Source organism: Sciurus carolinensis, chromosome 12 (assembly GCF_902686445.1).
Source record: "Sciurus carolinensis chromosome 12, mSciCar1.2, whole genome shotgun sequence".
Lineage (NCBI taxonomy): Eukaryota > Metazoa > Chordata > Mammalia > Rodentia > Sciuridae > Sciurus > Sciurus carolinensis.
The window spans coordinates 113,694,602-113,704,529 of record NC_062224.1 but is presented as its reverse complement, the minus strand read 5'-3'; the positions used below and the strand labels follow the sequence as shown (position 1 = coordinate 113,704,529).

Sequence of the window (9,928 nt, the reverse complement as noted above, 5' to 3'; positions counted from 1 at the left end):
TTATGCTAAGCGTCTATACTGCTTATGCAATGCAAGATGATTTTTCCCTTGGTATCTTTCCTTTTCCTTTCTTCTTTGTGGCATGTTCTTGTGCTGTTTTTCTACTTCCTATTTCTTGACACACCTCCTACCCTCTGAATAGATTCATTACTAGATTTGGAGTCAAAATAACTGCCGAGCTTTCTGAGAGATAGACACGTATGTGTGAGAGAAAACTGGCAGGGGAGGGAGGATTTGATAAATATACATTTTCCTTTTCATTCTCAGTACTGGGGTTGAACTCAGGGCCTCACACATTCTAGGCAAATGTTCTAGCACTGAGCCATGCTCCCAACCCCACACAACTGCATTTTAAACATTCGATGAGACAATTCATTCCATCTGTGGAAAGTGATCCTGTTCCTTATCACAAGACCAAGTATGCATTCATTCATTCACTCACCTCCTCATTTATTGATTCAACAAATATCTGTCAAGTATCTGTTACATAGCAGGAATATGCTAGATTGTAGGGAACACACCAATGAATACAGTGATTTGTCCTTACCTCTTATGAACTTGAAGTCTGGTAGGAAAGACAGACATTAAAACTATACAAATAAAAACTCATTACAATTGAAGGAAGGAATAAAAATATGAGCTATGAGAACTTTAAAGAGGAGACCTAGTTTAAGGAGTGAGTTGTCATGTTTTAGAGCTCTCAGAGAACCACAACCAATAAAGTGTGTGTGTGTGTGTGTGTGTGTGTACACAGGCACACACATGTGCATATGTGCACAGATTTATTGTAGGACTTAATAAAGTGTGTGTGTGTGTGTGTGTGTGTGTGTGTGTGTGTACACAGGCACACACATGTGCATATGTGCACAGATTTATTGTAGGACTTAATTCATGCCATTATGGAGACTGAGAACTCCCATGGTCTGCTATCTGCAATGAAACCTGGTGCTATAATTCAGCTCAAGCCCCAAGGCTCAGGAACAAGGAGGGCCAGAGAAGCTGGATGCTGCAGCTCACACTTCCTACAGCTTCTCCAACTTCTTGTTAAGCAGATTGGATGAGACCCACCCACATTGGTGAAGGCAATATGCTTTCTCAGTCTACCAATTGTAATGATAATCTCTTCTGGAAACACCCTGACAGACCGACAGACACTCATAGAAACAAAGTTCACCAGCTATCTGGGCATCCCTTAGTCCAGTCAACTTGATACAGAGAATAGCCCATCACAGGACATTTAAGCAGACATCTCAAAAGTGAAGAAGAATAAAACACCCAAATAACCAGAATGCCTATCTGACAAAAAGATAGACAATAGCAAGTATTAACCAGAGAGAGGAGAAATTTGAATACTTGCACATTGCTGGTGGGATTGTAAAATGATGCAGGCCCTTTGGAAAAGGGTTTGGTGGTTCCTCCTTGATGAAACGTGGTTACCATATGTCCCAATTCCACTGCTAGGTGTATGTCAAAAAAATGGATGATGTTAAGTCTACCTGAAAACATGTTCCTGCAAACTCATGGCTGCATTATTCTCAGTGGCCAGAAAGAGGAAAGAACCCAAAGCCCAGGAGTTGACAAGGGGAGAAGCAAAGTGTGCTGAGTGTTGCAGTGGAAGGTGACTCCACCAGGACACAGAGGGAGGCGCCATGCAGCAGCTGCTGCATGGCCTGGGGAGCAGCACCAAGGGGAGGAGCCAGACAGAGGTCCCCTGCCGTCTGCGCGTGAGAAATCCCCAGAAGAGGTGGGTCCACAGCTGCGGAAACAGGTTAGCTGTCGCCAGGACAGGAGGAAGGGAAGAAGGCGGAGGAACTCTAATGGGATGGGTTTCTTTTGGGGAGACAGAACATTCTGGGGTTAGAGTGTGTCGCTGGTTACTTGAGCTTGCACAGTTCAAAAAAGTGTATTTCATTGTGTTGAAGTTTTATCTAAATGTAATAAAAATTTTAAGAAAGAGCCTAGATTGGAAATAAACATACACATATTTATTGTCAAACTTTGTAATGCCATGTCAAGTATAATAAAGCTGACAAAACCTAAAATAAATACATACTTTAAAACTGTTAAATATTTTTAAATCATAATGTAAAACATACAGAACCCAAACACAGACCACATTTATGTTTCATGCAGTTATTTATAATGCAGATATATAAATATTTACAACTTTTGAGCAATTTCAGAGAAAATAATAACTCTTTCCATATGTAATCTGATCACAATAGTCCCCCCTCCCCTGAGTCCTTCTGCCCCTTAAGAAACTGCTGCTTTCTCATCCTTCTCACATCTCCCTGGTTACTGCTGGTTCTGCCACTGACTATAGTCAGTCAGCACTTACTTGAAAATTTCTTTTTCAACATGTTAAGTTAAAGGAAATGTGGGAAAGCTTTGGTGTGGGCAACTTGGACACTTATGGACCAGGAATGTCTCATCGTCGGTAATACCTGGAAGTTCCTTAGGAGTTTTAAACTCTCCTTGGAAACATTGCTCACACACACAAACTGCCCCCTCTCCAAGACACCTAGCACTGAATACTACAACCAAGAAATAATCATTAGACATCTGCTCTTTGAAAATCCACAGGTGGTGCTTTACATGATTAATTCTTATGTATTTGAAACCTTAAAGTAGTACAAAATAATTACATGTTTACATCTGACAAACACTTTTGTAGGAAGGCAAAGCACATTCATATGTCTACATTACTGTTTTACAAAGGAAGTCACAAAATTATACATTCATTGGTTTGCATGGATGCTTTTACCAAATTGGAATATTTGGCCTCATAGAAGTTTTTCAACATAAGAAAGCAAAAATATGTGAAAAATGTGGTAATGAAATACAAACCCTTTGTTCAGCTTTTACTCTCTTCATAGTACCATGTTTTAAAAAAACTGTAGTAAAATTCTCAGAACGTCACCCTGATCATGTATTTTATTATTTGATATAAATCTACTGCAGGTATAGCATTCAAATTTGTTAATAAATAAGAAGGTGATGATCTAGGAGCAATAACTTTTACCCTATCATAGTCAACGGCATTTACAAATTTTTCAAGTACCTTTAACTTTTGTACTGAATTAATTCTGGAAGATTATGCTATATTCAAGGTGAGTAGAATGAGCACAACCTTTAAGAACACTTTAAAAGCACTGAGTTCTGTAGAGGTAAACATGATTAAGACGGTGCTTGGTGATCCTTGCACTGAGCATTAAGTAGGATTTGCACCTTGCACCAGGAACAAACTCCTATGCAGTCATCTCTGGGCATTAAAATTCGTTTTTTTTTTTTTTTTTTTTTTTTTTTTTTTTGTTATTTGTATGTTTTGTTTTAAGTTAGAAGTAAAATATCTATGGCTAATTGGTTTCCTGTAAACTGCTGATAATTATTATGTACCCCTCTGAAGGCAATTCTGTAACTAGCAGTTGCAACACTGTGAGGGGCTAAAGAGAAACAGCCAGGAAACATTGTTTCTCCACTGAGATTCAGAGCCTCCAGGGAGAGTTAGGAGAGGAATTCTGGAGAGTCCGGAGCTTTGGTCTCTTCAACTTGCTTTGAAGACGATCCTCTCTCCTCAGTGGCCAGCACTTTCTATCCTGGGAATAGGAAACAGAAGACTTTCTTCTGCGTTGTGTCTTTTAGTGGAAGGCTGTCCTTGGCTCTGAACTCTCATCCACTGAAGTCGTGGTCCCAGCTGTCAAGGCACAGGTACAATGTCCGGGAAGGCCAGGGGCCCAGGACAGCTCTGTTGTCTTCAGTGAGTCACTCTAGTTCCCAGGATGCACCAGGGTTCCTGCAAGTGCAAGCAAACATGTGTCATCAGGACACTTGTGCATACTGGAGGTGCCAACAGAGTACACGTTCTAGCACAGACAGCGTGCACTCTGGCTGGGGTCACCCAAAGAGCAACAGCCAGTGCTCTTCAGCTAGGACAGGGAAACTATTCTCCATGGCACCCTCATGGTGGCTACAGGGATCACACATCTGTTAAACCCAGCAGAATGCACAACACAGTGAACCCTAAAGTAACCTTGGGACGTTAACAATACTACATCTCTACTGCTCCATCAACTGCACCCAAGGAGTCATGCTAGGACGAGATGCAGATAACCCTAAAGATGACAAAACGCTGCTCGATTTTTCTATACACTTAAAATTGCACAAAAATCAGATATTGATTTTTAAAAATGTATTGCAAGGGACTTCACTGGACCATTACAAATCCTCCCAAGCAGAGCAGATGCTTAAGAACACAGATGCTAGAACCAGACTGCCTGGGTTTACATCCCAGCTCCTCCACTTAGGGGCTTTGAGACTTCAGGCAAGTCACTTGACTTCTCTCTGCCTCCTTTGCTCCTTCAAAATGAGGAAAAATAGAGTAGTCATCCCTATCTCATGGGGCTCCTAGCTTAGAGCAGTTTCTAGGGCACAGTAAGTGCCACATAAGGGTCAACTGTCACCATCATTATTATCTTTCATAGAGGAATTGCCCCAGGAAAGCCAGATCTCTGTTTCTTCCCTCTCCTGCAAAGAAACAAAATGACTTTCCAGCAAGCGCCATGGAGATGGAGAGTCCCTGTGGGAAATGGCAGGTTTGGAGGGGCCCAAGGATGAGCAGAGCGCCAAGAGAGAATGTTCCCTCGTGACTTCCACTTACAAGTCTCACCAGAGTCCTTTGAGCTTAGATGGAGTCTGAAGGCATCTGGTAGTTTCCATAGGATTCCAGGCTTTGGCAGCTGCTGTGGGATACATAAGAACACTAATGAGCCACTGTTTCCAGCAGGAAGGGAGGAAAATGTTTAGAATGTTCACAGCATGCATTGTGCAAGAATGCAGCTTACCTAGCAGGGACAAATTTCCTTGCTGCAAGAGAAAGAAAACCATCCTTTAGACCAAATGACTTTTAATTGCAAATCCAGACACAATATGACCTGATCATCAGGGCCTGCAAGCTCAGTGCACCTGGGCTCTGTAACAATCAGAGCGGGAACACGACCAGGTTACTAAAGTAAATGCACAGTGCACAGCCTTCAAAGGACACGGCAGCTTTCTGACGGCAGCCACTAGTCAGAGGCTTTGCCATTTCATGACAAGCCCAAAATCAGGATTTTTTTTTTAACATGAAATTTTCTTATTTCTTAAATGTCTGAACTTAGTTTAAATTTGTTTAAAATACTCTGTAGACCAAACAATCCATGAGTTTGAATAGATGGGTTTGCATATTCCTTAGGAGGTATCTCCAAGTTTAAGACTGTATTCCAAATACTCTTTAAAGAAATGATTTCATCCATTTCCCTGGGGGCACAAATCAACCAAACTCCAGAGACAATACGGTATTGAATACAAATAGCGCCCCCTGGAGTTGAGCAATATTAGCATCCTTGCATTTATTTTCCTAAAACACTTCAAACTTTGGGATGCTTATGAACTCTTTTCTACAACTTTTGCTTAATAATAAGACAGATGTTACAGTTTGCCCAATAACTAGATTGTAGTTACTGTATGAATTTGCAAGAGAAACCATCAATCATCAATGACAAAAAATTACTATGTTCAAAAATATTTTTGAAGCACATTCAAAAACTCCCTCACCTTTTTTCCGAAAGTTTTTCAGAAGCCAGAGGAGAACTGATGTCACTGTCAGGAGAGAGATTCCTGCAGCAGAAAGTCCAGCTGCCAAGGGAATGCTGGACTCGGGCAGAGCTACGGCAACAGAGGGGAGGGTGGCCATGAGGACCTGGCTTGAAGATCTTCCTGCCCGTCCACGTCACCTTTTCTGTTACATTGGTGCCCGGGTAACTTGAACTGTCTGGTTCAAGTCATGAGGCAGAGGTGGCATAACAGGCTGTTGAGACCCGTCCAGCCCACCTTGGCTGCCCACCGCTGCCAGGCAGAACTCTACCCTGCCTGCTGGATGCTGGCTGCACCTGCGTCCTCTCTCTCTCTCTCTCTCTCTCTCTCTCTCTCTCTCACACACACACACACACACACACACACACACTTCCATTTCCCCCTCTTCCTTTCCTCTCCAGGTCTCCTTTGCCATTTGTCGGAATTCTCCCCTTTCCACCCACATGCCCAGTCTCCGTCTCCTGCCTATCTCCATAAGCATAAATGTGCCCAGCTGGGTAACCATTCTGAGATGGACACAAGGCATCTTTAATCGCTATGGCAACAGGGCTCCCTCACTTCTCTCTGGTCACCCGGCAGCCAGCCTCAGTCAATGCATCACCTTCACAGGTAGGCAGCGTCCCAGACCAGTGTCCTGTGGCACCACACGTCAGAGCCGCAGAGCCATTGAGCGTCCAGCCTTCGGGACACGCAAACTCACACACAGTGCCAGCCACAGGCTCTCCACTGCAGCTCACGTTGACCTTTCCTGGAGCTGCCAGGCTTGAGCACTGCACCACTGTAAATGACAGACACAAGGGTGGAGGTTAGGAAAACTGCTGGAAGCTTCTAAAGCACCCTAAGTCACCAAGAAGTGCAGCTTATAAACCCTGCATAGGACTCAGCATGTAGGAAATTAGGACCAAAGCCCCTGAAGCCACTGAGGGTCGCAATCTTACGAGGCATGTGACCTGAACTCCCCCTACCTTGGCAGGAGGGGACCTCGTGTGTCCACTGTCCCTGAGATGTGCACTCCAGCTGAGCTGATCCGTGTAGGTCAAAGCCGTCCTCACAGTGGAAGGTGCAAGAGGACTTGTAGGGGAACTTCCCAGTGGGGGAAGGAGTGCACCTCACAGAGCCATTCCGGGGCGCAGAGAGAGCAGCACACTGCACAGCTGGAAGGCAAGAGCGAGCCCTGTGGAGCCTGTGTGTGCCAGGTGGCCGCAGGGTTCTCCAGGCAGCCAAGCCTGGGCTCCCTGGTGGCTTTTATCTTAAATCAAATGAAAACAAAGACAGCACCCTAACATATGGGCTGTCAAAACCAAGTGTGTCCCTGAGAGACCACATATGATTTACTAAGATGACCACCAAAAGAGCTTCCCCTGGGGTTGGATAAGAGCCTGGGTTGATGAGGGTGAGTGGGGACTGTCCTCGCGTCTGGAGGCTCACCTTTGCAGGTGGGAGGAGGAGCACTCCATTCCCCAGAGGACGTACACCGGCTGGTCTCCGTGCTGCTTGGCAGGTAGCCCTCATCGCAGCTGACGGAGCAGGAGGAACTGTAGCTGAAGGTCCCAAAGGGTGCAGTGCAATCCAACCTTCCATGCTCAGGGTCCTTCTGTGCTTCACAGGTCACAACTGCAAAGGGGACCCAGGTGAGTTCTGCCCAGCCCTCACCTCCGACGGCGGGAGGAAGACAGGCTCTGACTGGTCCAGGGAGGGAAGATATGCAGGCCACACTCCAGAGCAGCTGGGAGGGAAGGGGCCTCGGTCCCAAGTGAAGGGGGAGGTGACAACAACTTACCTTGCTCACACTCGAGTCCACGGAAGCCGGGCTGGCACCTGCAGGTGTAGTTGTTGACGGTCTCTATACACTCGCCATGGCCACTGCAGGAGGCCTGGGTGCAGGCAGCTGCAGGAACACAAGCCACCAGGACAGTTGTTGTGCTTGTAAAGAATTTGTTACTGTTGGGATCAGCAGTGTGCCGTGGGCATCACCTAGGGTACCAGGTGCCTGGGATTTTAATGGTGCTGCACAAAATGCCAGATCTGAGCTCCAGGCTCATCTTTTTGTATCGGATACTAATGTTGGAGACGTGGGGAGGAGCTGCAGCTGTACCACGCTTGGGTGTCCCTGCGTCACTAGCCGGAAGACAGTTCCCCTGCCAAAACTAAACGAGTGACTGAGCTGCCCCTGGGTCTGTGTGGCCCTCCCGTGTGCGCTCAGGCCACACAGTACACAGGTTCCTGCCTACGTCTGCTCAGAGGAGTAAAGGGGGCCTTAGCCGGGACACATCGTATCCTTCAGAGCCACGGACCACAGTGGAGGCCAGCTGCTGCCACTGCGAGTCCTCAGCACGCGGCGGCCTGAGCTCCCTACCTGTGTAGCACAGCGCGAGCTTCCTCTTGCTGCATCTCTCATCGTTCCACATGCCGGAACCTTCTGGTCTCTTGATGTAGATCTCCACGCAGTCCTCGTTGTTCTGCTTGTTGTTTGGTTCTCCTGGAGCCCAGTTCTCGGCTTCTTCGGTCAGGGGCTTCTGGGTCCCCACCCAGACCCACACGCCATTGACCTTTCTGATTCCGATCCAGTAGTAACTTGGAGAATAGCTCAACGTGGCGTTCAGGTACTCGATCTCCTCCTTGTTTTGAATTGCGACCAGATGTGTGTACCTCTGCTGACAGTAAGCGCTGGCCTCGTCATAATTCATCCTTCTCCTGGACACACTGTAAGTCCAGGCTGCGCTCTCTCTAAGGAGGAGCACTGGGGGGGAGCGAGAAAGAATGGCAGCGTTTAGTTTAAATAAATGCTAGGGTTTAAATTTAAAATGCTAGGGTTTAACTCTGCTCACTGGGTCTTTGTTGTCTTATTTTGGGCATAGTCTGGATTAGGATGACAAAGTCATTCACCTTTGGAAAAGTAGGAGGCAATATGAGAGAAAGTAGCATCACTGTGCCTCGCTCTGCGCCTGGCCACCCCAGGGCTCTGTTCTCACCCTCCCAACAGCCTTGTGATTCTGCCTCTGATTCTGCAGTACTGAGCCTTAGTATGAGCTACCAGGCGTCATGCGAGGCACTCACAACCAAAATCATATCTTTGGGAATATGAAGTCACCACGACCGTCAGATTGCTGCCTTCTTCAGATTTGTCCAGGTGCCCCCAGACACCTACACTACCTATCACTGAATTGTCACAATGCCTGCATAGACCATTTTTGATCAATATTTACACAGATGGAAATAGGACACTAAGAAGTCAGTTTCCCTCACGCCAGGCAGGTAGAGGCCGGGCTGCTGCTAAACACCCAGCACGCACAGGACAGCCCCACACCAGGAAGAATAACCTGGTCTCCGGTGTCAGTCGGGAGGAGATGAGAAGACCTGGCCCATCTCATGACAGCGACTTACCAAAAGTGAGAGTGGAGAGAATCTGTGAAGCAATCATGACTTCAGGCTTCTTCTCACCAGTGGGCTAGACTTGAAGAGTTTTCCTGGGGAGAAAAATTGATTACAGAAGGAAAAGTTAGGCAGCCAGTTACTCAAATCATTCTGATGTTTAAGGCACCAGCATGAGGTTTAGGATAAAGGATCCCAGTGCCACGTATTTATCTGAAAGGTGTTACTGGAATGAATAAATACAAAATTTAAGATTTTCCTCATTTAGGCAAAAGAGACAAGACAGGCTTTAACCCCAATACAATTAAAGCTTGCATGGATCTCTTATCAGAAGGCTGTCTGCACATGGGTTCATACTGATGAATCTGCCTCCTGGCCCAAGGCTGCTCTTGCAAAGAAGGCTGCACTTACTGTTCTGCGCTGGTCCTTGGGCTGAGACTGCTCAGGTGAGTGGCGATGGTCTCTCTCCTTCTCCTGGGTGTTTCTGATGTGAAGTCAGCCAAGCCCTGTTGAGCATCGCCTCTGCTGGGCCCTTTATAGCAGGGCTTGCTTCCTGTGAACAACGGGAGACTCTCCAAATCCAGCCAGGAGGAAATCCTCAACGGCATCCAGAAATTTTCCCGGGAATATCCACAATGTTAAAAATTACAATGATGTCAGAAGTGCTGCCCCAAAGTTAATTCTCCCCCTGATGCCTTTGTGTCTTACACACACTTTCATTGACATGACATAGAGGCCTGACTTTTCATTCTAATAGCATGAAGTCTAGCTTCTCAAAATTGTTTCAAGACTTTGTTTATTGTAGTGCTGCTCACGTAACTGTGGCAGCAATCAGCTTCATACACGAGTAAGCTTAGGATTTCTATTGTCTGTGCTTCTTTGTCCTCAATTTTCTCATCTGTAGCTGTCAATGCTGGATCAACAG

The 9,928-nt window shown here is 46.0% G+C and overlaps 1 protein-coding gene across 4 annotated transcripts; it reads right to left on the bottom strand.

Annotated features, from left to right (window-relative positions):
• Positions 1-1,970: 1,970 nt before the first annotated feature.
• Positions 1,971-9,533, bottom strand: LOC124962125 (E-selectin-like). 4 transcript variants are annotated; one of them, XM_047521278.1, is made up of 11 exons: positions 9,415-9,533; positions 9,016-9,098; positions 7,988-8,371; positions 7,412-7,519; positions 7,060-7,245; positions 6,597-6,785; positions 6,233-6,409; positions 5,593-5,703; positions 4,842-4,863; positions 4,658-4,739; positions 1,971-3,793 (listed from the first exon to the last, which is right to left on the bottom strand). In XM_047521278.1, the coding sequence occupies exons 2-10, from the start codon at positions 9,050-9,052 to the stop codon at positions 4,682-4,684; spliced, it is 1,272 nt and encodes a 423-aa protein (XP_047377234.1). In that variant the 5' UTR covers positions 9,053-9,098; positions 9,415-9,533; the 3' UTR covers positions 1,971-3,793; positions 4,658-4,681. The 4 variants fall into 4 exon arrangements, with proteins under 4 accessions (XP_047377234.1, XP_047377235.1, XP_047377236.1 ...); XM_047521279.1 differs by having other exon boundaries at positions 4,667-4,739; XM_047521280.1 differs by having other exon boundaries at positions 4,658-4,736.
• Between the last annotated feature and the right edge of the window lie 395 nt (positions 9,534-9,928).